General features: G+C 51.4%; 1 protein-coding gene across 9 annotated transcripts in view; it reads right to left on the reverse strand.

The window, feature by feature from the left end:
- LOC104022633 (uncharacterized) overlaps positions 1 to 22,894 on the reverse strand; it is a 32,317-nt gene extending 9,423 nt beyond the window's left edge. For 4 of the 9 annotated variants that reach the window (XR_015707925.1, XM_087773070.1, XM_087773069.1 and 1 more), the window contains exons 1-20: positions 22,854 to 22,894; positions 22,520 to 22,597; positions 17,990 to 18,051; positions 17,720 to 17,776; positions 16,509 to 16,631; positions 15,459 to 15,515; positions 12,227 to 12,253; positions 11,704 to 11,940; positions 10,712 to 10,780; positions 9,443 to 9,469; positions 8,921 to 9,157; positions 7,929 to 7,997; positions 6,660 to 6,686; positions 6,136 to 6,372; positions 5,144 to 5,212; positions 3,875 to 3,901; positions 3,352 to 3,588; positions 2,360 to 2,428; positions 1,091 to 1,117; positions 568 to 804 (exon numbers count right to left, since the gene is read on the reverse strand). Coding sequence is in view for 8 of the 9 variants with exons in the window: in XM_087773070.1 (XP_087629196.1) it covers positions 568 to 804; positions 1,091 to 1,117; positions 2,360 to 2,428; positions 3,352 to 3,588; positions 3,875 to 3,901; positions 5,144 to 5,212; positions 6,136 to 6,372; positions 6,660 to 6,686; positions 7,929 to 7,997; positions 8,921 to 9,157; positions 9,443 to 9,469; positions 10,712 to 10,780; positions 11,704 to 11,940; positions 12,227 to 12,253; positions 15,459 to 15,515; positions 16,509 to 16,631; positions 17,720 to 17,765 (1,822 nt within the window). In the remaining variant the exon portion in view is untranslated. The remainder of the gene's footprint in view (positions 1 to 567; positions 805 to 1,090; positions 1,118 to 2,359; positions 2,429 to 3,351; positions 3,589 to 3,874; positions 3,902 to 5,143; positions 5,213 to 6,135; positions 6,373 to 6,659; positions 6,687 to 7,928; positions 7,998 to 8,920; positions 9,158 to 9,442; positions 9,470 to 10,711; positions 10,781 to 11,703; positions 11,941 to 12,226; positions 12,254 to 15,458; positions 15,516 to 16,508; positions 16,632 to 17,719; positions 17,777 to 17,989; positions 18,052 to 22,519; positions 22,598 to 22,853) is intronic. The other 5 variants (XM_087773068.1, XM_087773067.1, XM_087773065.1 and 2 more) reach the window with 5 other exon arrangements.
- Between the last annotated feature and the right edge of the window lie 1,832 nt (positions 22,895 to 24,726).

A 24,726-nucleotide genomic window follows, 5' to 3' on the forward strand; every position in this document is an offset into this window, starting at 1 on the left:
GGTCCTTCCCTCCCTGAAGGGTGCACCTCCCAGGGTCCAAGGGCACACAGCTTCTTGAAGGATGAGAAGTGGGAAGATCCTTCCAGCTCCTTTGAATTGGTTTGGATGGATTGACTGCTGGAGGGCTGGGGAAAGACACCAGGCCTTGTGAGCCTTCCTGAAGGCTTGACAAAGGACTGATGGGCAGGACGGAGGGTAGGAATCAGCCCCCTCCATCTCTCCAGCCAGCATCTGTGGGCTGCGGGAGAGACGGCAGCAGGACTTGGAGGTGGACGTTCCTGAGTCCCAGCCAGGGCCTTCACCACATATCGGGGGTCCTAGAGAGCCCAGGCTACACACTCCCTTCAAAGACAAGGGAGAGAAGAGGGACCTTGACCACCTGCAGTGTCCACCTCAGCAAGCAGGTGTCTCCATGGCATGGGACACAAAAGCTACTCCCCAACAAAGGACCGTCCTGCTCCACTGACTTTGAGGAGGTGCGGAGGACTAGCTCACGGGACGGTTTGTCTGTAGACCAGCGTTTGCCTTCAGAGAGATGAAGGCCTGCTTGGCAATGGCCCTGCTCACCTAGTTTCTTCTCCAGTTCTGCCAGGTGATCCTCAAAGAAGGACCTCTTGGCCTGATCCTCTTCTTTGGAGCGGCTGCCCTCCACGTGTGCTCTGAGGATCTGAAGGTCACGCTGTGTGGGCTCCAGCATGGTCTGCAAAGCTTTCTGCAGAGCTTGAATTGGTTGGGAGACTTCCTGGAGGTCCTGCTCTTGCAAGGATTCCAGGGCCCTCGTGGTATTTGCCGCCACTGTCCTTCCTGTGAAGAAAGACCGCTGTCACCAGGACACTGACATTTCCCCCTTCAAAACTAGACCACCTATCTGCAATGTCGTTGCCAAAAAGCTCTGATTCCAAAAACCTCCATTCCAGAGGGAATATTCTTAGGGGTCTCCATGGCAGCACACGACAAAGAAAAAAGTTATCCAACAATCCTTCCTCTGAGCGTGGTGTTCTCCAAACAGCTCTCTGAGTGGGCTGGATCTGTTTTCCAGAGCTACATTCAGACTGTGGGTACTCACATCCATCATCTCCCTTATGCTTACCTTTGTAGCGCTGCATTTTGAAAAGTTCTGTGGGAAAAAGAAACAAGCAGGCAAGAAGTGGATTTGTCAAGGCATGCTGGTCTCCAGTGTCCTAAGACACAGCCCACGCTTGCTGACCAAACAGACTATGTTCTTCTGTAGCAACAGGCTTGTTCTACAAGTTGGAAAACACATCCAAAGGCCCCGTGCCACCCTTGAAAGAGAGCAAGGCCTGAAGCCACTGTGGTGCTTGCTCTTTTAGCAGCAAAGACTCTGACCAGCCCTGAAATCTAGGCAGGAATTCTTGAGGAGAAAAAAGAAGACGTCGTGCTGCTGGCAGGGGAGAAGGGATAGGGAACAAGGGAGATGAATTCCTCCGAAAGAGGCCTCTCTGGTTTGCCATAAAATGGGAGGAGTTCTAGCTGCAGAGCTCTTCACTGGACCCATCTGCATGTAGGGATGCACCTTCCTCACCAGCAGCCCAGCCACTGCCTGAGCGTCTCCTAGCGGCAACTGGATCTTCCCCAGTGCAACACTTCTCCTACAGTGCCTTAAAATCTGTTCATTGTCCATTATCATTTCTGGCTTATGATTCTTCTCGTGTGCCCTAGTAAGCAGTGGAGGGGGATCCAAACACAGTTTTCCATCTGCCCTAGGTGACGCTGAGGCCACCCCCACCCACCACACTCCCATATGCCCCCACCACACACACAGATGCTGTTATCTTAACTAGTTCTATTCTCATTTCGTCAGTCTGCAAGAGAAAACAGTAAATCAGTGTGTGTGATGGTTTTGCTTCCCAGGCATGGGGCACATGGCTCCAACTTGCTCCCTCTGAAGTCAGTGGAGGACTAAAAGCTGCTGTGAGACGAGCTCAGCCTCTCATTCCTTTTCAGATGGGAAAGAGAGGCCAGAGGAATGGCCAGACCATGGACTAAAAGGGAAATCCCCTCTCACAGAGAAGAACCTTCCAGGAAAGAAAGGCTACTTTCCAGCACCAGTTATCGCTGGGGTCAGTTGGCAGGCACTCACGCATTCAGACTCCAATCACTTCTACACTCCCTTGCGATCCTACAAGTCTGCAAGGGGGTCCTGGGGTCCTCTGAGGAGAGGGAAAGCAATACTACATCACACCTGACAATGCCTGCAGGTTCTCCAAAGATCCCTTCAGAGGGGCAGTGCTTTGAGAAAGTTTCAGGAGGGAAGACTTGGTGTCAGTCAGTTCCTCCAGAGCTGGGGTTGCAGAGTGGGCCAATTCCTTTTGGCTCTGTAAGACAGCCAGTTACTCACTCAGACTCCTCTCCACGTTCTCCTGCATGGATTCCAGGGCCCTTGTGGTATTTGCCTCCACTGTCCTTCCTGTGAAGAAAGACCGCTGTCACTGGGACACTGACGTTGCCTCCCCTGAGGTGAAGCCTTGTCCCTCTAACGGCACGGGGCCTTTCCTCTAGAAAGGACCAAGAAGACGCTGTTCTTCTTTCACTGCCAAGGGGGACCCAGCCCCAGAGCATAGTAGAGCATGAACGGTGCGGTTCCTGACCTGTTTTTTTCCAGGAAAGGGGCACTGTTCAGGCTGAGATGGGGTTGGCAGGACAGAAGCCACACCAGGACTGACTGGGCACTCAGGAGCAAGTGGAAGGGGAGCAGGGCTTGCCCAAGGCCTGAGCCCAACCTTCCTCCCTTAAGCGCTCCCTCTGGGACTTTGCCACTCTCCTGGTCCTTCCCTCCCTGAAGGGTGCACCTCCCAGGGTCCAAGGGCACACAGCTTCTTGAAGGATGAGAAGTGGGAAGATCCTTCCAGCTCCTTTGAATTGGTTTGGATGGATTGACTGCTGGAGGGCTGGGGAAAGACACCAGGCCTTGTGAGCCTTCCTGAAGGCTTGACAAAGGACTGATGGGCAGGACGGAGGGTAGGAATCAGCCCCCTCCATCTCTCCAGCCAGCATCTGTGGGCTGCGGGAGAGACGGCAGCAGGACTTGGAGGTGGACGTTCCTGAGTCCCAGCCAGGGCCTTCACCACATATCGGGGGTCCTAGAGAGCCCAGGCTACACACTCCCTTCAAAGACAAGGGAGAGAAGAGGGACCTTGACCACCTGCAGTGTCCACCTCAGCAAGCAGGTGTCTCCATGGCATGGGACACAAAAGCTACTCCCCAACAAAGGACCGTCCTGCTCCACTGACTTTGAGGAGGTGCGGAGGACTAGCTCACGGGACGGTTTGTCTGTAGACCAGCGTTTGCCTTCAGAGAGATGAAGGCCTGCTTGGCAATGGCCCTGCTCACCTAGTTTCTTCTCCAGTTCTGCCAGGTGATCCTCAAAGAAGGACCTCTTGGCCTGATCCTCTTCTTTGGAGCGGCTGCCCTCCACGTGTGCTCTGAGGATCTGAAGGTCACGCTGTGTGGGCTCCAGCATGGTCTGCAAAGCTTTCTGCAGAGCTTGAATTGGTTGGGAGACTTCCTGGAGGTCCTGCTCTTGCAAGGATTCCAGGGCCCTCGTGGTATTTGCCGCCACTGTCCTTCCTGTGAAGAAAGACCGCTGTCACCAGGACACTGACATTTCCCCCTTCAAAACTAGACCACCTATCTGCAATGTCGTTGCCAAAAAGCTCTGATTCCAAAAACCTCCATTCCAGAGGGAATATTCTTAGGGGTCTCCATGGCAGCACACGACAAAGAAAAAAGTTATCCAACAATCCTTCCTCTGAGCGTGGTGTTCTCCAAACAGCTCTCTGAGTGGGCTGGATCTGTTTTCCAGAGCTACATTCAGACTGTGGGTACTCACATCCATCATCTCCCTTATGCTTACCTTTGTAGCGCTGCATTTTGAAAAGTTCTGTGGGAAAAAGAAACAAGCAGGCAAGAAGTGGATTTGTCAAGGCATGCTGGTCTCCAGTGTCCTAAGACACAGCCCACGCTTGCTGACCAAACAGACTATGTTCTTCTGTAGCAACAGGCTTGTTCTACAAGTTGGAAAACACATCCAAAGGCCCCGTGCCACCCTTGAAAGAGAGCAAGGCCTGAAGCCACTGTGGTGCTTGCTCTTTTAGCAGCAAAGACTCTGACCAGCCCTGAAATCTAGGCAGGAATTCTTGAGGAGAAAAAAGAAGACGTCGTGCTGCTGGCAGGGGAGAAGGGATAGGGAACAAGGGAGATGAATTCCTCCGAAAGAGGCCTCTCTGGTTTGCCATAAAATGGGAGGAGTTCTAGCTGCAGAGCTCTTCACTGGACCCATCTGCATGTAGGGATGCACCTTCCTCACCAGCAGCCCAGCCACTGCCTGAGCGTCTCCTAGCGGCAACTGGATCTTCCCCAGTGCAACACTTCTCCTACAGTGCCTTAAAATCTGTTCATTGTCCATTATCATTTCTGGCTTATGATTCTTCTCGTGTGCCCTAGTAAGCAGTGGAGGGGGATCCAAACACAGTTTTCCATCTGCCCTAGGTGACGCTGAGGCCACCCCCACCCACCACACTCCCATATGCCCCCACCACACACACAGATGCTGTTATCTTAACTAGTTCTATTCTCATTTCGTCAGTCTGCAAGAGAAAACAGTAAATCAGTGTGTGTGATGGTTTTGCTTCCCAGGCATGGGGCACATGGCTCCAACTTGCTCCCTCTGAAGTCAGTGGAGGACTAAAAGCTGCTGTGAGACGAGCTCAGCCTCTCATTCCTTTTCAGATGGGAAAGAGAGGCCAGAGGAATGGCCAGACCATGGACTAAAAGGGAAATCCCCTCTCACAGAGAAGAACCTTCCAGGAAAGAAAGGCTACTTTCCAGCACCAGTTATCGCTGGGGTCAGTTGGCAGGCACTCACGCATTCAGACTCCAATCACTTCTACACTCCCTTGCGATCCTACAAGTCTGCAAGGGGGTCCTGGGGTCCTCTGAGGAGAGGGAAAGCAATACTACATCACACCTGACAATGCCTGCAGGTTCTCCAAAGATCCCTTCAGAGGGGCAGTGCTTTGAGAAAGTTTCAGGAGGGAAGACTTGGTGTCAGTCAGTTCCTCCAGAGCTGGGGTTGCAGAGTGGGCCAATTCCTTTTGGCTCTGTAAGACAGCCAGTTACTCACTCAGACTCCTCTCCACGTTCTCCTGCATGGATTCCAGGGCCCTTGTGGTATTTGCCTCCACTGTCCTTCCTGTGAAGAAAGACCGCTGTCACTGGGACACTGACGTTGCCTCCCCTGAGGTGAAGCCTTGTCCCTCTAACGGCACGGGGCCTTTCCTCTAGAAAGGACCAAGAAGACGCTGTTCTTCTTTCACTGCCAAGGGGGACCCAGCCCCAGAGCATAGTAGAGCATGAACGGTGCGGTTCCTGACCTGTTTTTTTCCAGGAAAGGGGCACTGTTCAGGCTGAGATGGGGTTGGCAGGACAGAAGCCACACCAGGACTGACTGGGCACTCAGGAGCAAGTGGAAGGGGAGCAGGGCTTGCCCAAGGCCTGAGCCCAACCTTCCTCCCTTAAGCGCTCCCTCTGGGACTTTGCCACTCTCCTGGTCCTTCCCTCCCTGAAGGGTGCACCTCCCAGGGTCCAAGGGCACACAGCTTCTTGAAGGATGAGAAGTGGGAAGATCCTTCCAGCTCCTTTGAATTGGTTTGGATGGATTGACTGCTGGAGGGCTGGGGAAAGACACCAGGCCTTGTGAGCCTTCCTGAAGGCTTGACAAAGGACTGATGGGCAGGACGGAGGGTAGGAATCAGCCCCCTCCATCTCTCCAGCCAGCATCTGTGGGCTGCGGGAGAGACGGCAGCAGGACTTGGAGGTGGACGTTCCTGAGTCCCAGCCAGGGCCTTCACCACATATCGGGGGTCCTAGAGAGCCCAGGCTACACACTCCCTTCAAAGACAAGGGAGAGAAGAGGGACCTTGACCACCTGCAGTGTCCACCTCAGCAAGCAGGTGTCTCCATGGCATGGGACACAAAAGCTACTCCCCAACAAAGGACCGTCCTGCTCCACTGACTTTGAGGAGGTGCGGAGGACTAGCTCACGGGACGGTTTGTCTGTAGACCAGCGTTTGCCTTCAGAGAGATGAAGGCCTGCTTGGCAATGGCCCTGCTCACCTAGTTTCTTCTCCAGTTCTGCCAGGTGATCCTCAAAGAAGGACCTCTTGGCCTGATCCTCTTCTTTGGAGCGGCTGCCCTCCACGTGTGCTCTGAGGATCTGAAGGTCACGCTGTGTGGGCTCCAGCATGGTCTGCAAAGCTTTCTGCAGAGCTTGAATTGGTTGGGAGACTTCCTGGAGGTCCTGCTCTTGCAAGGATTCCAGGGCCCTCGTGGTATTTGCCGCCACTGTCCTTCCTGTGAAGAAAGACCGCTGTCACCAGGACACTGACATTTCCCCCTTCAAAACTAGACCACCTATCTGCAATGTCGTTGCCAAAAAGCTCTGATTCCAAAAACCTCCATTCCAGAGGGAATATTCTTAGGGGTCTCCATGGCAGCACACGACAAAGAAAAAGTTATCCAACAATCCTTCCGCTCTGAGCGTGGTGTTCTCCAAACAGCTCTCTGAGTGGGCTGGATCTGTTTTCCAGAGCTACATTCAGACTGTGGGTACTCACATCCATCATCTCCCTTATGCTTACCTTTGTAGCGCTGCATTTTGAAAAGTTCTGTGGGAAAAAGAAACAAGCAGGCAAGAAGTGGATTTGTCAAGGCATGCTGGTCTCCAGTGTCCTAAGACACAGCCCACGCTTGCTGACCAAACAGACTATGTTCTTCTGTAGCAACAGGCTTGTTCTACAAGTTGGAAAACACATCCAAAGGCCCCGTGCCACCCTTGAAAGAGAGCAAGGCCTGAAGCCACTGTGGTGCTTGCTCTTTTAGCAGCAAAGACTCTGACCAGCCCTGAAATCTAGGCAGGAATTCTTGAGGAGAAAAAAGAAGACGTCGTGCTGCTGGCAGGGGAGAAGGGATAGGGAACAAGGGAGATGAATTCCTCCGAAAGAGGCCTCTCTGGTTTGCCATAAAATGGGAGGCGTTCTAGCTGCAGAGCTCTTCACTGGACCCATCTGCATGTAGGGATGCACCTTCCTCACCAGCAGCCCAGCCACTGCCTGAGCGTCTCCTAGCGGCAACTGGATCTTCCCCAGTGCAACACTTCTCCTACAGTGCCTTAAAATCTGTTCATTGTCCATTATCATTTCTGGCTTATGATTCTTCTCGTGTGCCCTAGTAAGCAGTGGAGGGGGATCCAAACACAGTTTTCCATCTGCCCTAGGTGACGCTGAGGCCACCCCCACCCACCACACTCCCATATGCCCCCACCACACACACAGATGCTGTTATCTTAACTAGTTCTATTCTCATTTCGTCAGTCTGCAAGAGAAAACAGTAAATCAGTGTGTGTGATGGTTTTGCTTCCCAGGCATGGGGCACATGGCTCCAACTTGCTCCCTCTGAAGTCAGTGGAGGACTAAAAGCTGCTGTGAGACGAGCTCAGCCTCTCATTCCTTTTCAGATGGGAAAGAGAGGCCAGAGGAATGGCCAGACCATGGACTAAAAGGGAAATCCCCTCTCACAGAGAAGAACCTTCCAGGAAAGAAAGGCTACTTTCCAGCACCAGTTATCGCTGGGGTCAGTTGGCAGGCACTCACGCATTCAGACTCCAATCACTTCTACACTCCCTTGCGATCCTACAAGTCTGCAAGGGGGTCCTGGGGTCCTCTGAGGAGAGGGAAAGCAATACTACATCACACCTGACAATGCCTGCAGGTTCTCCAAAGATCCCTTCAGAGGGGCAGTGCTTTGAGAAAGTTTCAGGAGGGAAGACTTGGTGTCAGTCAGTTCCTCCAGAGCTGGGGTTGCAGAGTGGGCCAATTCCTTTTGGCTCTGTAAGACAGCCAGTTACTCACTCAGACTCCTCTCCACGTTCTCCTGCATGGATTCCAGGGCCCTTGTGGTATTTGCCTCCACTGTCCTTCCTGTGAAGAAAGACCGCTGTCACTGAGACACTGACGTTGCCTCCCCTGAGGTGAAGCCTTGTCCCTCTAACGGCACGGGGCCTTTCCTCTAGAAAGGACCAAGAAGACGCTGTTCTTCTTTCACTGCCAAGGGGGACCCAGCCCCAGAGCATAGTAGAGCATGAACGGTGCGGTTCCTGACCTGTTTTTTTCCAGGAAAGGGGCACTGTTCAGGCTGAGATGGGGTTGGCAGGACAGAAGCCACACCAGGACTGACTGGGCACTCAGGAGCAAGTGGAAGGGGAGCAGGGCTTGCCCAAGGCCTGAGCCCAACCTTCCTCCCTTAAGCGCTCCCTCTGGGACTTTGCCACTCTCCTGGTCCTTCCCTCCCTGAAGGGTGCACCTCCCAGGGTCCAAGGGCACACAGCTTCTTGAAGGATGAGAAGTGGGAAGATCCTTCCAGCTCCTTTGAATTGGTTTGGATGGATTGACTGCTGGAGGGCTGGGGAAAGACACCAGGCCTTGTGAGCCTTCCTGAAGGCTTGACAAAGGACTGATGGGCAGGACGGAGGGTAGGAATCAGCCCCCTCCATCTCTCCAGCCAGCATCTGTGGGCTGCGGGAGAGACGGCAGCAGGACTTGGAGGTGGACGTTCCTGAGTCCCAGCCAGGGCCTTCACCACATATCGGGGGTCCTAGAGAGCCCAGGCTACACACTCCCTTCAAAGACAAGGGAGAGAAGAGGGACCTTGACCACCTGCAGTGTCCACCTCAGCAAGCAGGTGTCTCCATGGCATGGGACACAAAAGCTACTCCCCAACAAAGGACCGTCCTGCTCCACTGACTTTGAGGAGGTGCGGAGGACTAGCTCACGGGACGGTTTGTCTGTAGACCAGCGTTTGCCTTCAGAGAGATGAAGGCCTGCTTGGCAATGGCCCTGCTCACCTAGTTTCTTCTCCAGTTCTGCCAGGTGATCCTCAAAGAAGGACCTCTTGGCCTGATCCTCTTCTTTGGAGCGGCTGCCCTCCACGTGTGCTCTGAGGATCTGAAGGTCACGCTGTGTGGGCTCCAGCATGGTCTGCAAAGCTTTCTGCAGAGCTTGAATTGGTTGGGAGACTTCCTGGAGGTCCTGCTCTTGCAAGGATTCCAGGGCCCTCGTGGTATTTGCCGCCACTGTCCTTCCTGTGAAGAAAGACCGCTGTCACCGGGACACTGACATTTCCCCCTTCAAAACTAGACCACCTATCTGCAATGTCGTTGCCAAAAAGCTCTGATTCCAAAAACCTCCATTCCAGAGGGAATATTCTTAGGGGTCTCCATGGCAGCACACGACAAAGAAAAAGTTATCCAACAATCCTTCCGCTGAGCGTGGTGTTCTCCAAACAGCTCTCTGAGTGGGCTGGATCTGTTTTCCAGAGCTACATTCAGACTGTGGGTACTCACATCCATCATCTCCCTTATGCTTACCTTTGTAGCGCTGCATTTTGAAAAGTTCTGTGGGAAAAAGAAACAAGCAGGCAAGAAGTGGATTTGTCAAGGCATGCTGGTCTCCAGTGTCCTAAGACACAGCCCACGCTTGCTGACCAAACAGACTATGTTCTTCTGTAGCAACAGGCTTGTTCTACAAGTTGGAAAACACATCCAAAGGCCCCGTGCCACCCTTGAAAGAGAGCAAGGCCTGAAGCCACTGTGGTGCTTGCTCTTTTAGCAGCAAAGACTCTGACCAGCCCTGAAATCTAGGCAGGAATTCTTGAGGAGAAAAAAGAAGACGTCGTGCTGCTGGCAGGGGAGAAGGGATAGGGAACAAGGGAGATGAATTCCTCCGAAAGAGGCCTCTCTGGTTTGCCATAAAATGGGAGGAGTTCTAGCTGCAGAGCTCTTCACTGGACCCATCTGCATGTAGGGATGCACCTTCCTCACCAGCAGCCCAGCCACTGCCTGAGCGTCTCCTAGCGGCAACTGGATCTTCCCCAGTGCAACACTTCTCCTACAGTGCCTTAAAATCTGTTCATTGTCCATTATCATTTCTGGCTTATGATTCTTCTCGTGTGCCCTAGTAAGCAGTGGAGGGGGATCCAAACACAGTTTTCCATCTGCCCTAGGTGACGCTGAGGCCACCCCCACCCACCACACTCCCATATGCCCCCACCACACACACAGATGCTGTTATCTTAACTAGTTCTATTCTCATTTCGTCAGTCTGCAAGAGAAAACAGTAAATCAGTGTGTGTGATGGTTTTGCTTCCCAGGCATGGGGCACATGGCTCCAACTTGCTCCCTCTGAAGTCAGTGGAGGACTAAAAGCTGCTGTGAGACGAGCTCAGCCTCTCATTCCTTTTCAGATGGGAAAGAGAGGCCAGAGGAATGGCCAGACCATGGACTAAAAGGGAAATCCCCTCTCACAGAGAAGAACCTTCCAGGAAAGAAAGGCTACTTTCCAGCACCAGTTATCGCTGGGGTCAGTTGGCAGGCACTCACGCATTCAGACTCCAATCACTTCTACACTCCCTTGCGATCCTACAAGTCTGCAAGGGGGTCCTGGGGTCCTCTGAGGAGAGGGAAAGCAATACTACATCACACCTGACAATGCCTGCAGGTTCTCCAAAGATCCCTTCAGAGGGGCAGTGCTTTGAGAAAGTTTCAGGAGGGAAGACTTGGTGTCAGTCAGTTCCTCCAGAGCTGGGGTTGCAGAGTGGGCCAATTCCTTTTGGCTCTGTAAGACAGCCAGTTACTCACTCAGACTCCTCTCCACGTTCTCCTGCATGGATTCCAGGGCCCTTGTGGTATTTGCCTCCACTGTCCTTCCTGTGAAGAAAGACCGCTGTCACTGAGACACTGACGTTGCCTCCCCTGAGGTGAAGCCTTGTCCCTCTAACGGCACGGGGCCTTTCCTCTAGAAAGGACCAAGAAGACGCTGTTCTTCTTTCACTGCCAAGGGGGACCCAGCCCCAGAGCATAGTAGAGCATGAACGGTGCGGTTCCTGACCTGTTTTTTTCCAGGAAAGGGGCACTGTTCAGGCTGAGATGGGGTTGGCAGGACAGAAGCCACACCAGGACTGACTGGGCACTCAGGAGCAAGTGGAAGGGGAGCAGGGCTTGCCCAAGGCCTGAGCCCAACCTTCCTCCCTTAAGCGCTCCCTCTGGGACTTTGCCACTCTCCTGGTCCTTCCCTCCCTGAAGGGTGCACCTCCCAGGGTCCAAGGGCACACAGCTTCTTGAAGGATGAGAAGTGGGAAGATCCTTCCAGCTCCTTTGAATTGGTTTGGATGGATTGACTGCTGGAGGGCTGGGGAAAGACACCAGGCCTTGTGAGCCTTCCTGAAGGCTTGACAAAGGACTGATGGGCAGGACGGAGGGTAGGAATCAGCCCCCTCCATCTCTCCAGCCAGCATCTGTGGGCTGCGGGAGAGACGGCAGCAGGACTTGGAGGTGGACGTTCCTGAGTCCCAGCCAGGGCCTTCACCACATATCGGGGGTCCTAGAGAGCCCAGGCTACACACTCCCTTCAAAGACAAGGGAGAGAAGAGGGACCTTGACCACCTGCAGTGTCCACCTCAGCAAGCAGGTGTCTCCATGGCATGGGACACAAAAGCTACTCCCCAACAAAGGACCGTCCTGCTCCACTGACTTTGAGGAGGTGCGGAGGACTAGCTCACGGGACGGTTTGTCTGTAGACCAGCGTTTGCCTTCAGAGAGATGAAGGCCTGCTTGGCAATGGCCCTGCTCACCTAGTTTCTTCTCCAGTTCTGCCAGGTGATCCTCAAAGAAGGACCTCTTGGCCTGATCCTCTTCTTTGGAGCGGCTGCCCTCCACGTGTGCTCTGAGGATCTGAAGGTCACGCTGTGTGGGCTCCAGCATGGTCTGCAAAGCTTTCTGCAGAGCTTGAATTGGTTGGGAGACTTCCTGGAGGTCCTGCTCTTGCAAGGATTCCAGGGCCCTCGTGGTATTTGCCGCCACTGTCCTTCCTGTGAAGAAAGACCGCTGTCACCGGGACACTGACATTTCCCCCTTCAAAACTAGACCACCTATCTGCAATGTCGTTGCCAAAAAGCTCTGATTCCAAAAACCTCCATTCCAGAGGGAATATTCTTAGGGGTCTCCATGGCAGCACACGACAAAGAAAAAAGTTATCCAACAATCCTTCCGCTGAGCGTGGTGTTCTCCAAACAGCTCTCTGAGTGGGCTGGATCTGTTTTCCAGAGCTACATTCAGACTGTGGGTACTCACATCCATCATCTCCCTTATGCTTACCTTTGTAGCGCTGCATTTTGAAAAGTTCTGTGGGAAAAAGAAACAAGCAGGCAAGAAGTGGATTTGTCAAGGCATGCTGGTCTCCAGTGTCCTAAGACACAGCCCACGCTTGCTGACCAAACAGACTATGTTCTTCTGTAGCAACAGGCTTGTTCTACAAGTTGGAAAACACATCCAAAGGCCCCGTGCCACCCTTGAAAGAGAGCAAGGCCTGAAGCCACTGTGGTGCTTGCTCTTTTAGCAGCAAAGACTCTGACCAGCCCTGAAATCTAGGCAGGAATTCTTGAGGAGAAAAAAGAAGACGTCGTGCTGCTGGCAGGGGAGAAGGGATAGGGAACAAGGGAGATGAATTCCTCCGAAAGAGGCCTCTCTGGTTTGCCATAAAATGGGAGGCGTTCTAGCTGCAGAGCTCTTCACTGGACCCATCTGCATGTAGGGATGCACCTTCCTCACCAGCAGCCCAGCCACTGCCTGAGCGTCTCCTAGCGGCAACTGGATCTTCCCCAGTGCAACACTTCTCCTACAGTGCCTTAAAATCTGTTCATTGTCCATTATCATTTCTGGCTTATGATTCTTCTCGTGTGCCCTAGTAAGCAGTGGAGGGGGATCCAAACACAGTTTTCCATCTGCCCTAGGTGACGCTGAGGCCACCCCCACCCACCACACTCCCATATGCCCCCACCACACACACAGATGCTGTTATCTTAACTAGTTCTATTCTCATTTCGTCAGTCTGCAAGAGAAAACAGTAAATCAGTGTGTGTGATGGTTTTGCTTCCCAGGCATGGGGCACATGGCTCCAACTTTCCCCCTTGAAAACTATACCACCTATCTGCAATGTCGTTTCCAAAAAGCTCTGATTCCAAAAACCTACATTCCAGATGGTCTCTTCATAGGGGTCTCCATGGGTGTTTTACATTTCTTCCTCTTCCCCAAAAGAAATCCTGACCTCATAGGAATTCAACGTTGTGCTTCAGGTGGAATCTGGAAATGGTTTTCACTTTGCCTCTGTCTTTACGCCGGCAGGGGCTGAGAAACTCGGAGCAACTTCTCATCACCTACAAGCCTCTAAATGGGTCTTTCTGTAGTTCAGTAAATATTGCTTGAGCTTTCATATAAATGGGCCACCAGCTTAGAGTATATACCACTTCCCATGGAAAGCGATAGAAGCCCACATAGACTCTCGTCCTGCTCATCTGTTAGTAGGCAGACAAGGGAATGAGTTCCAGCATACTTCCTTATGCTTCCAGAGAATTTCTATCACTTTTGGTCAATGCACTGATCAGTCTTGAGTTCTGGCCATTATATTCATATGAGAAAAAAAGAAAAACTGAAAAAAGGAAACTTAACTAAGACATTCCCTTAAGGGACTACAAGAACACATTGGACAGCTTTTGGGGAAGAATAATAGAATCATAGAATCGTTAAGGTTGGAAAAGACCCTTAAGATCATCGAGTCCAACCGTTAACCTAGCACTGCCTAGGCCACCACTAAACCATGTCCTCGAGCACCACGTCTACCCCTCCTTTAAATACTTCCAGGGATGGAGACTCAACCCCTTCCCTGGGCAGCCTGTGCCAGTGCCTGACTACCCTTTTGGTGAAGAAGTTTTTTCTAATATCCAACCTAAACCTCCCCTGGCGCAGCTTGAGGCCGTTTCCTCTCATCCTATCGCTTGTTACTAGGGAGAAGAGAGACTGACCCCCACCTCGCTACAACCTCCTTGCAGGTAGTTGTAGAGAGCAAGAAGGTCTCCCCTCAGCCTCCTCTTCTCCAGACTAAACAACCCCAGCTCCCTCAGCCGCTCCTCGTAAGACTTGTTCTCTAGACCCTTCACCAACTTCGTTGCCCTTCTTTGGACACGCTCCAGCCCCTCCATGTCCTTCTTGTAGTGAGTGCCCAAAACTGAACACAGTACTCGCGGGGCGGCCTCACCAGTGCCGAATACAGGGGCACCATCACCTCCCTGGTCCTCCCGGCCACATTATTCCTGATACAAGCCAGGATGCGATTGGCCTGAGCACACTGCGATGTTTGACCCCCACCCCCATCTGCCACGGCTTCTTGAGTTAGAGTTCTTCCTTGCCTTGGATGTTCATGCTGGTCCTTCCTTGGGCACTAGCCAGCCCTCGGGGGACCTCTCCAGGTGCACGACCATTGCTGAAACGTGCACAGATGAAGACGAACGCATGGAGCTTGAGAGAGGCGAGTGGTGTGAGCTTGGGACAGCTGATAGGGAAGGGTCAGTCCTGCCTTTCCAAAGGCAATGGTTTCATGGTGCCGGGTTGGGCCCTTAGGCATGACAAGCCACCACAGGTTCTCCGTGCTTGGCACGGCCTTGCTCCAGCTCCCACCCCGCAAGGCAAACCAAGTGCACAAAGGCACCCCGCAGGGGGCTGAGGATGCCCAAGCCCTCCACAGCCACAGCGCCCGAACAATTGGCATTGGATTGGGGAGATGGGACCTATACCCAACTGTGGCCACAGAGGAGGAGATCTCTGGAGAAGCCCTTACGATGACGGGAGGCAGCACTGCTACTTCAGGGAACACAGGTCCACCTCTGATGAATGAGCTCCGCTGGAGATTTGGGGGAGGATGAGAGCCCAGGACACAGAGGCAGGGACCCTTCCATTTCACCTCAAGAAAAGAGTACTGATCCCATGCACCCTCCTTCTTTTTCCTGCAGATAGCACGGTCAAGCCAGGCTCTCACCTGCATGGTGAGGCATCTCCCTGCTGCCTGTGAATGGCAGATGGGGAGATGGAAAGCTACTGCCTCCAAGAGAACTCAGGGTGAAGAATGTTGACTCCGTTGCTGGGCCAGAGGCAGACCCACTTGGTGTTTTGCCCTACTTGTCACATGAGTAGTCCCGCAAAAGGGTGACAAATCCTCCCTTGCAGTCAAAGAGTGAAAAGGAACCCCAGAAGTCCCATGCGAATCCCTCAGCAACCTCGCCTGAGCCCATCTTTTGAACGGCTTCCTACACCAACCACAAGCAATAGGCTCTGCTAGAGTAGGACGTGTCTCTCATCAAAGTGGTATGGCCCTCTCACCAAATTCATCCCACCCTGAAGGCCAGGCCTTCTGCTCTGGCCTGGAAGGGGTTCTGCAGGTAACTTGCTCAGAGGGACAGACCTCCACAGGCCTTGCTTCTCTCTCCGGTGACACCTTGCATCCCAGAGGTTCCCAAGGATGACCACGGGCAATACAAATGACATCCAGTATACTTACTTTGGGCATTGAAGATTTTCTTTCGTTCTTGGATACTGCGATTCTCGGTCTCGGGTTCTGGACATTACATTCGTATAAAAAAAAAAAAAAAAGAAACAAAAAGAAAAAGAGGAAACTTAGATAAGACCTTCCCCTAAGGAACTGCAAGAACACATTGGACAGCTTTTGGGGAAGAACGCATCATGCAGCAAGCCCAAGAAAACATGAGGTCCTGTGAACCAAGAGCCTGGCAGCAGTATTGTGGGGTTTTTGATCAATGTATCCCACCACGGAGCCCCACAGATCCCCTCCTGTGCCAAGAAGCTGCCTCAGCTGCCACAGAGTTCAAGTGCAGCACCACGTACGTGGTCTTTCCCAGGGAGGCTGCGCAGCCCTCGCTCTGCCCTTCCCCTTCTGCCACCCCACACAGGGATTCTTCTGCTCCCTCCCATCTCCTCCCAGAACCTCCCATGGCAGCTCTCCTTCCTGCCCTGGACATTGCTGAAGAAGTCAGTTGCATTCTTCAGGCTTGGCTTGGGACTTTGGGTTTTGCCTTTGTGGCAAAAGCAAATGGCACAGCTGTTCAGGGTGGGAAGGAGCTTGGGAGGTGTCCAGTGGAGTCTCCTGCTGCAAGCAGGGTCTGCCCTGAGGTCACGGCAGATGGCTCAGGGCTTCCTCCAAGCGGCTCCTGCATACTTCCAAGGCCGCACTGATCAGCTGGTGTCTCCCAGTCCTGCTGCAGAACAGAAAGCCCACAGCCAGGGGAGAGCTACGCCAGTCTGGACCTCCATTGCAGATGGAAGGAAAATGAGGAGAACTCCAACCCAGCCGGAGGGGGCTTTCTGTCTGTGTGCGTGTGGCGGAGGTGGTTGGTCTTGATTCCAGCTACAGCTTGTACTATGCAGAGGGGAAAATGGAACGTGCAGAACTGTGGGGGCAGGACATGAGCCCATAACAGATTGAAAAGAAGGCTCTGCAGAGGAGGCGTGTAGCCCGGAGATAAGGAGCAGGGCTAACGTAGGCACGAGGAGCCAGCATTGCTGAGACAGGGACTCTGTCACCACCGCTTACCTCTTGCCAGACTCCCGAGGTCTTCTTCCCCTGTGGTCAGCTGTGAGCAGCGTTCCCAGGCTCTCTCACGGGAATCCGCTCTTCTTCCCTGCTGCACGCATTGCTCTTCCCTCTGGGCGGGGCCTGAAAAAAGGAAGCCAGAACACCACGGTAACCTCTTATCCACATAAGCATGAGGATCTCATGCCCAGGTGGTGCACTTCGGTGGAATGGCAAAAGAACCCTCTTCTCTGGGAAAAGGCATGGCCATACGAGAGGGCCCAGGGCATGGTCATCACAAGCCTTCCCCGAGGCAAGAGCATGCCCCTGCATGCAGGCCACCCAAAGGGAGAGCTGCAGGAAAAGACCTTGCCTTACTTCCCAGGGAGGGTGGGATTCAGCACAGTCCAGCCTCTCCCGGGCTGCTCTGGCAAAGCCCGCGACCTGGCCTAGCCTAGCACGCTGTTCCTCTAGGCACCCTCCTTCTGGTCACCCCGTGCACCATGACATCTGCATGGGGATGCTGGCTAGGACAAACCGCTTGCTGGAGGCCTTTGCTAGGGCACTCTGTGGGGTGGTGCACGTGCCAGATACAAGAACAGCCAAAATGCCACCAGGCGCCTCTGCCAAGGGTACCAGTGGCGTGGTCATATGGGCTCTGCTTCTTGAGCTAATTCTTCCTTTCCTTAGGTGTGCATGGTGGTCCTATCCTATGTCTTAGTCAGCCATCATGGCATGATCAACCCAGGGTCTCAGCTGCCTGTGGATGATAGGTGACATGGAAAGCTATTACCTGCAAGAGAGTTTAGGATGAAGAAGGTCCGCTACTTCCCTGGGCCAGAGGCAGACCCACTCGGTGTTTCACTCTACTAGTCAGATGATTAGTATCGCAAGAGGGTGAGACACTGCTCCTTCAAAGTCCATGGGTAGCGGGTAACCTCACAAGTTACCTCCTTATCCCTCAGCATCTTCACCTACACCTTCCTCTACCAAGCACAAGCAAAACCCTCTGCTAGAGTAGGTGTATCTCGTCAAAGAGGTAAAGCCCTCTCACCAAATTCATCCCAGCTCAAAAGCCTTGCATTCTGCTGTGGATTGGAACTGGTTCTGCAGGTAACTTGCTCAGAGGGATAGACCTCCAAAGGCCTTGCTTCTCTCTGCGGTGACACATCTCATCCCAGAGGTTCCCAAGGATGACCACAGGCAAGAGGAAAGGCATCCAGCATACTTACTTTGGGCTTCAAATTTTTTCACTAATTCTTGGACACAAGGCAGCATGGTCTCAGGTTCTCGGCGTTAGGTTCATATCACCAAAAAATTAGAAGAGAGAAAGAGGAAACTTAACTAAGACCTCTCCCTTAGGAAGTACAAGAATGCATTGAACAGTTTTTGGGAGGAACACATCCCTTCTTATCCTACCCGATCCTCCCGGGGGTCCTGGGTTTTCAAATGACTCCCTTTCCCTTCCATCCCATTCTAAAGAGAAGAAACTCGGCTCTTACCAGTTTCCCCAGATATCTCCTTGTGCCTTCTGCTTTCCCGTGTCCTTTTCTCAGGGTTCAGTCTGCAATGCAAGGAAAAAAGTGGCCAAAGCTATGCGGTGGGCTCAGGGCTAGAGAACAGAAGGCAGAGGCGGTAGGATGTTCTGATGGACTCCCAGCTGGTCACTGTCCCATCTTGGGTGCAGTGTAGCTATCTGAGAATTCTCACAGCCATGCACATCGTTTTCCTTGGTCAAAATCAGTTGTGCACGCATCTGCAAAGCACTGAAGAAGGTGCTTGACCCCAGCTACTGTTTTCCACAGAGGCAGAGGAATGGGACCACATGCATATTCCTTCAGACTAACTCCAATCCTGGAGGTTACCCTGATCAAGCTATATAGAAAGGATTGTGGTGGGTCGACCTTGGCTGCCTGCCAAATGCCCACCAAGCTGCTCTCTCACAGGGGGAGAAAATAAGACAGAAAAGCCCGTGGGTTGACATAAAGACTGAGAGATCCCTTACCAATTGCCATCATGGGCAAAACAGAGTCCATGTGGGGAAGATTACTTTTTTCATTGCCAATTTAAAACAGAGTAGCATGGTATGAAACAAAGACAAAACTCAAAACACCTTCCCCCCACCCTTCCCTTCTTCCCAGGCTTTCCTTCCCAACTCTTATGCCTTCTCAGCCAAGCAGCATAGGGGACTGGGGAATGGGAGTTGTGGTCAGGCCATAACAAGTTGTCTCTGCTGCTCCTTCCTCCTTACGCTGTTCCCCTGCTCCAGCGTGAGGTGCCTCCCACGGGATACAGTCTTTCAGGAACGCCTCCAACGTGGGTCTGCACAGTGTTTTACCCTTTCTTAAACACATTATCACTGAGGTGCCACCAGCTTCACTGATGGGCTCAGCTTTGGCCAGCAGTGCATCCATTGTGGAGCTGGAAGAACCTGGCCGTGTCTGACATGGGGCAGCCCCTGGTCTCTTCTCACAGGGGCCACCCCTGCAGCACCACTCCCACCAAAAGCTTGACACATAAACCCCATGCAGACATACTGTATGGCAGCCTATACAGTCAAAGCAGAAAGGCATCTGCAGGCAGAGATTCAGAACAGCAAGCTAAGGAGGTGCTCGGAAGCGTGTGCTGACGGAGTCGGCCTTTCTTCCTTTGCGAACACCAGGGACTGTTATCCCAAGGCTACAATGAGCCTTTGTGAAAGCCATCTTAGAGCTCTGCAGGGATGAGTTTCCAGGCTAGAAGAGCTGGCTGTGGAAGACATTGCTTCACCAGCCCTTCCCACAAAGCAGCCTTCCGCTTCTGACAAGATCCATCAGGGAAAGCAAAAAAAAACCCCTCCTTTTTCCTATTTTCCCAGAGTCAGAAAGAGAAGAAAGAATATAAGTAACACAAAGCACCCAGCATTTTGAGTTTGTTTTTTTTTTTCCCTAAAAGCAAAGCCATGGTGATGCATTCTTCAAGAGTAATGCTGAGTACACACAAAAATGCAATAATGTACCTTGAGAGAAATCACTTCTCAGTGCTGTCTTTTCTGAGCCAAACTGGCTTTCACTGGTAGGGCAATGGTACACTTATGGGCAGCCTTCAGTGTCTTTGGACTTTAGGCAGTTCCAGGAAAGAGAGCTCCTAAAAAACTGTTAGGACTTTGACACTCGGCCTTGCACTGACTGGCAGAAGAATCCTTAGCAGCCTGGGAAAGTCCTGTTCCAAGCACGGTTCTTATCTGGGGATGAGATTTAGTGTTGTGGCCCTCTTTAAGGAATTCAGTTCTTATCTGGGGATGAGTTTTAGTTTTGTGGCCCTCTTTAAGGAATGGCTGCAGGTAACCTGAGGAAGAAAGGCTGAAGGACATACGTGATGCACACATGGAGCTATCATGAATATGCTTCTGCTATTGATAGCGTATGAACGGCTCATACACAATGCAGTTTAGGTCACTAAGTGAAAGGCGGCTGTGCTTCCAGGAATGGGTAACCCCACTTTTCACAGTTGGAGAGAAATTACTTTCTCGGAATGTTCTCTCTTGCTTTCTCTCTTTCATGTATTTAGAAGGAGCCCTGATAACTGGTTTAAACAAAATGCTTACTTTATTCAGGGCTATATATGCAATTCGAAGCCAAAGGGGTGGGGTGGGGCAGGGCGGGACAAGAAGAGAAGGGAAGGGGAGGGGCAGGGCAGGAAGGGGCAGGGCGAGAAGAGAAGAGAAGAGAAGAGAAGAGAAGAGAAGAGAAGAGAAGAGAAGAGAAGAGAAGAGAAGAGAAGAGAAGAGAAGCAACAAAGTGAAAGGAAAAAAGACAGGCAGAAGGAAACCTCTTTATTTTGCATTGTTAGTGATGCCTCTGTTGGCCAGAGTTGAGTATCGTACCTTCTGTTGCTAAACTATTGAAACCAGAAAAGTAGTTTATAACTGATATCATGATTTCATGGCTTTTATTTCTTCATGGACTTCTGATGGGAATCCTATGAAATATTAACTTTGCAGCCTCACACCAACCCTTCTTTGCCCTTTGCCCTGGCACCCTGCAGCGTAGTAGGACCTTGACAAGGGGTTGGCAAAGCCCACTGAAGGCTCTGGGGCACTCTGGAGTTGCAGCAGAGCCCCTCTAGGACATCAACAAAGACTGGCGAAGGCCCTGGGGCAGTCTGGAGGGCAGCACAGACCTGCCTGGATGTCCGCTAAACCAGTGAAGGTCCTAGGGCACTCCAAAGGGCAGTAGTGTCCTGCCATTGAAAGGTTTTGCTGATGCTTGCAGGGGACCATGCTGCTGTCTAGAGATCCCTAGTGCCTTTGCTGGGCTCTGCTGACACCTGGGTGCAGCCCTGATGTCCTCCAGATTGTCCTGGGGCCATCGCTAAGCTTGGCAGATGTCTGTACAAGGCCCTGCTGCCCTCCAGATTGTCCTGGGGCCCTTAATGGGCTTTGCCAGAACCTGGGCTAGACCCTGCTGCGTTCCAGAGAGCCCCAGTTTCTTTGATGGGCTTTGCCAACTCTTTCAGTGGGCCCTGTTTCTCTCCTGAGTGCCCCAGGGCTTTTTCCAAGTTTGCCGATGCCTGGGCATGGCCTTACTGCCCTCCAGGGAGCCTCAGTACCTTCACTGGGCTTTGCTGAAAGAGTAGAGAGAGTAGAATAGAGTAGTTCCAGTTGGAAGGGACGTACAACGATGATCATCTAGTCCAACTGCCTGGCTACTACAGCACAGACCAAAAGTTACCGCATGTTATTAAGGACATTGTCCAAATGCCTCTTAAACACTGGCAGGCATGGGGCATCGACCACCTCTCCAGGAAGCCTGTTCCAGGGTTTGAACAACCTCTTGGTAAAGAAATGCTTCCTAATATCTCATCTGAACCTCCTCTGATGCTGCTTTGAACCATTCCCACGTGTCCTGTCACTGGATACCAGGCAGAAGAGACCAGCACCTCCCTCTCCACTTCCCCTCCTCAGGAAGCTGCAGAGAGGTCACCCCTCAGCCTCCTCTTCTCCAAACTAGACAAGCCCAAAGTCCTTAGCCACTCCTCAGAGGACTTTCCTTCCAGCCCCTTCACCAGCTTTGTTGCCCTCCTCTGGACACATTTGACTACCTTAACACCCTTCTTAATTGGTGGGACCCAGAACTGCACACAAGGTGACTCCACACCAATGCTAAATACAGCAGGACAATCCCCTCTCTTGACCGGCTGGTTATACTGTGTTTGATGCACCCCAGAATGAGGTTTGCCCTCTTGGCTGCCAGGGCACACTGCTGACTCATACTGAGCTTACCATCAACCAGCACCCCCAGGTCCCATTCTGCAGGGCTGCTCTCCAGCCACTCCTCTCCCAATCTATACTAGTGTCCAGCATTATTCCATCCCAGGTGCAGAATTTGGCATTTGTTCTTGTTAAATTGAATGCCATTGATGATTTCTCAATGCTCCAATCTACTCAGATCCCTCTGCAAGGCCTCTTGTTCCTCGAGACAGTCAACAGCACCTCCCAGTTTAGTATCAACAGCAAACTTGCTAAGGGTGCATTCAATTCCTTCATCCAAATCACTGATAAAACTATGGAAGAGAACTGGCCCCAGAATTGAGGCCTCAGGAACACTGCTAGTGACTAGCCACCACCCAGATGTAGCCCAATTCCCTACAATACTTTGAGCCCTGCCGTTCAGCCAGTTCTTCACACAGCACATCTTCAAAGTCATACTGGAAAAGCACAGCCAGCTCCATACATCCAAGACAACAGAGAAAGCATTGGTGAAACAAAAATTGAACCCAGCTGGCCAGATGATACCTCATTTTTTCCTCCCAGGAGACCATTCTCCATCACTTTTCTTTTCCTCTCCGAGCCCTACCGGGAGCAGCCATGCTGCTCATGCCCCCAGTTCCTTGCTGCCTGCATCCGAGGAGAGGTAGGGGTAAAGATGAGCCTGCTGGCCCCTGTATGCACAGCTCAGATGAAGGAAACGGAGAGGTTCCCTTCCACCCTGACAGCAGCACTGCATTCACAGCTTGTTCAGAAGCGAAAGAATTAAAAGAGACATGCTTACCTGCCTTAATGAACGAAGGTGAACAGTGATACGGGACAGCTACTTTTTTCCTCCTTGCCAGAGGAACTTAACTTCCACCTGCAGAAGGGAAGGAAAATGAAAAGAAGAACCAGGTACTCAAGTTCAGCACTTCTCTGCCCAAAAGTTGTCACTTCTCTGCCTGAAGGTCACGTCTAGTCTTCCCTATGAAGGATATATTTTTGTGTTGAAGGCGATTAGGTGCAAATGGAGCTTCAGTGTTACGGAGAGGCTGAAGACAACGACATGACATGCTGAATGACCACTGCTTAGCACCAGAAGTGAACCTTATTTCAGAATTAAAGCTGCATTTTACCTTTTGTCAGGTAAGAAAGGTCTCCACATCTTCAATCTGTGGATCAAAGATGAACTTTGATCAGTTCATCAAGGGATTACCTTTTAACAGGGAAAGTGAAATGAAGAATGAAATATTAAAGATTAACTCGGGGTGCGGCTCTGCCTGAAGATCACTTCTGAACAAGCTGTGAATGCAGTGCTGCTGTCAGGGTGGAAGGGAACCACTAGCACCCCAAGGGTTAGTTGCATCTGCAGAAATGCTAATAAGTTTAAAATTTCCTGAGTAGTACCTTGAATGATTGAGGTTGTCAACTTATATGCAGCAAACATCAGGTCATCGTGACATCATCTTTTTTTTACCCATAAAATCATTCATATTATAATTCTAGCACATTTAATGATCTTCGTGGATTTCATATGTGTTGCAGTGTCAGTGTTAACCCAACTCCATTTTCTGCCGTTCTAGTGTAACAATGATTATTGATCTGAGTTCAAACATGTCACGGTGTGTCTTTTGAGCAGTGCTGAACATGAAGCCCAAAGGGGCTAAAAAACTCTGCTGTTTTTCTTTTTTTTTTTTGTAACGGCATATTTTCACATGTCTTCTTTTGAAAAGCATTCAACTTATTTGGGAACGTGGGTTTGGTCTCTGAAGTAGTAAATGATGACTTGTTGGACAGCGAGGTTTCTTTTGGGCCCTCCTTGGATGACAGGAAAATTTTTTAAAAGTTAGACTTAAGAAAAATATGACGTTTGTCCGCAGAAGTATCAGTGTCATTAAACAAGGTGTCTAAGGTCTCAACATGTTCTGGCTGGAACTCATCTGACCAGATGTTCCCGTCTGTATCTGATCCTACTTTCTGATCTCTGATGTATCCAGCCTCATCAGTGCAAGTCATCTCAGCCTTGGGTAGAAGCTGAAAGTAGGTTGGAGGGATGGGGCTGCCCTGAATTTCAAATGGGCCTATAAGATTTAATGGACAGTGAACACATCTAGGAGATGTCTAAGCATAGGTGTCTCATGACATTTTGCATTTCTAAGCCTCCAGCTGCTGATCCAGATGGGAACAGCTTTCTACAAGTCCTGTGTCATATCTGCCTTGCCCTTCCCACAAAGACCCGTTTTAGTATCCCAAACCAAATAATATCTGAAACAGCCCTAGAGACCTCTTTTTAAGCAACTGAGGAGCAACTCCCTCATCTCTAAGCAAGATTAATCCCTTTCTCATATTAGATCTCCAAATTAATGTTTCCAACAAAATTTCATGTGGCCTCATGTGATAATTGCCTGCAAAGCACCAACTTAAAGCATGCCCAAACCCATGGAAACCCCTGGAGAGTAGAAAGAGCAGAATTTAGCATGACAGTTTATAAAATGTAGCGCCAGTTGCAATGTTGTATTCAAAGCCCTGACCTGCCTGTGTAGTTTAGGGCGATGTGGGTGATGCAGTCAGTGGAGCTAAGGCTGTGGTCATCTCACCTGTGGCTTCTTGGATGATGTGAGACCCAGCAGTGCCTGCTTACCTCCATGTACCATAAATAGAGCTAAGAGCAACCAGCTCAGAGGAAAAAGCCTGCGCTATGGGTATCAAAGATGAGTGGAGATGAATCCCAACCGTAGCTGTCTATGGCTAGTTGGATGAAATGCCTCTGGGAGTCCCTGTCTCTCTTTAGCAAGTGAAGAGGGAGAATTTATGATTAAAGCCAGGTGAATTGAATCCTTCCCCTGTCACTCCACTTGTTCTTACCCAGTTGGTCAAACAGGGCAGCTGTCTTCCCAGCACAAGAATGAATCCAGAATAAGGTAGACTGATCGTCTGGCTTGCCGCACCATCGTGCCTGTTCTAACAGCATCCGATTTAGTCACATCAGATGTAGCTGTGAGACCTGTA

The sequence above is a fragment of the Nipponia nippon genome, unplaced genomic scaffold (genome assembly GCF_047370975.1).
Source record: "Nipponia nippon isolate SJK-2023a ecotype South Korea unplaced genomic scaffold, ASM4737097v1 scaffold_38, whole genome shotgun sequence".
Taxonomy (NCBI): domain Eukaryota; kingdom Metazoa; phylum Chordata; class Aves; order Pelecaniformes; family Threskiornithidae; genus Nipponia; species Nipponia nippon.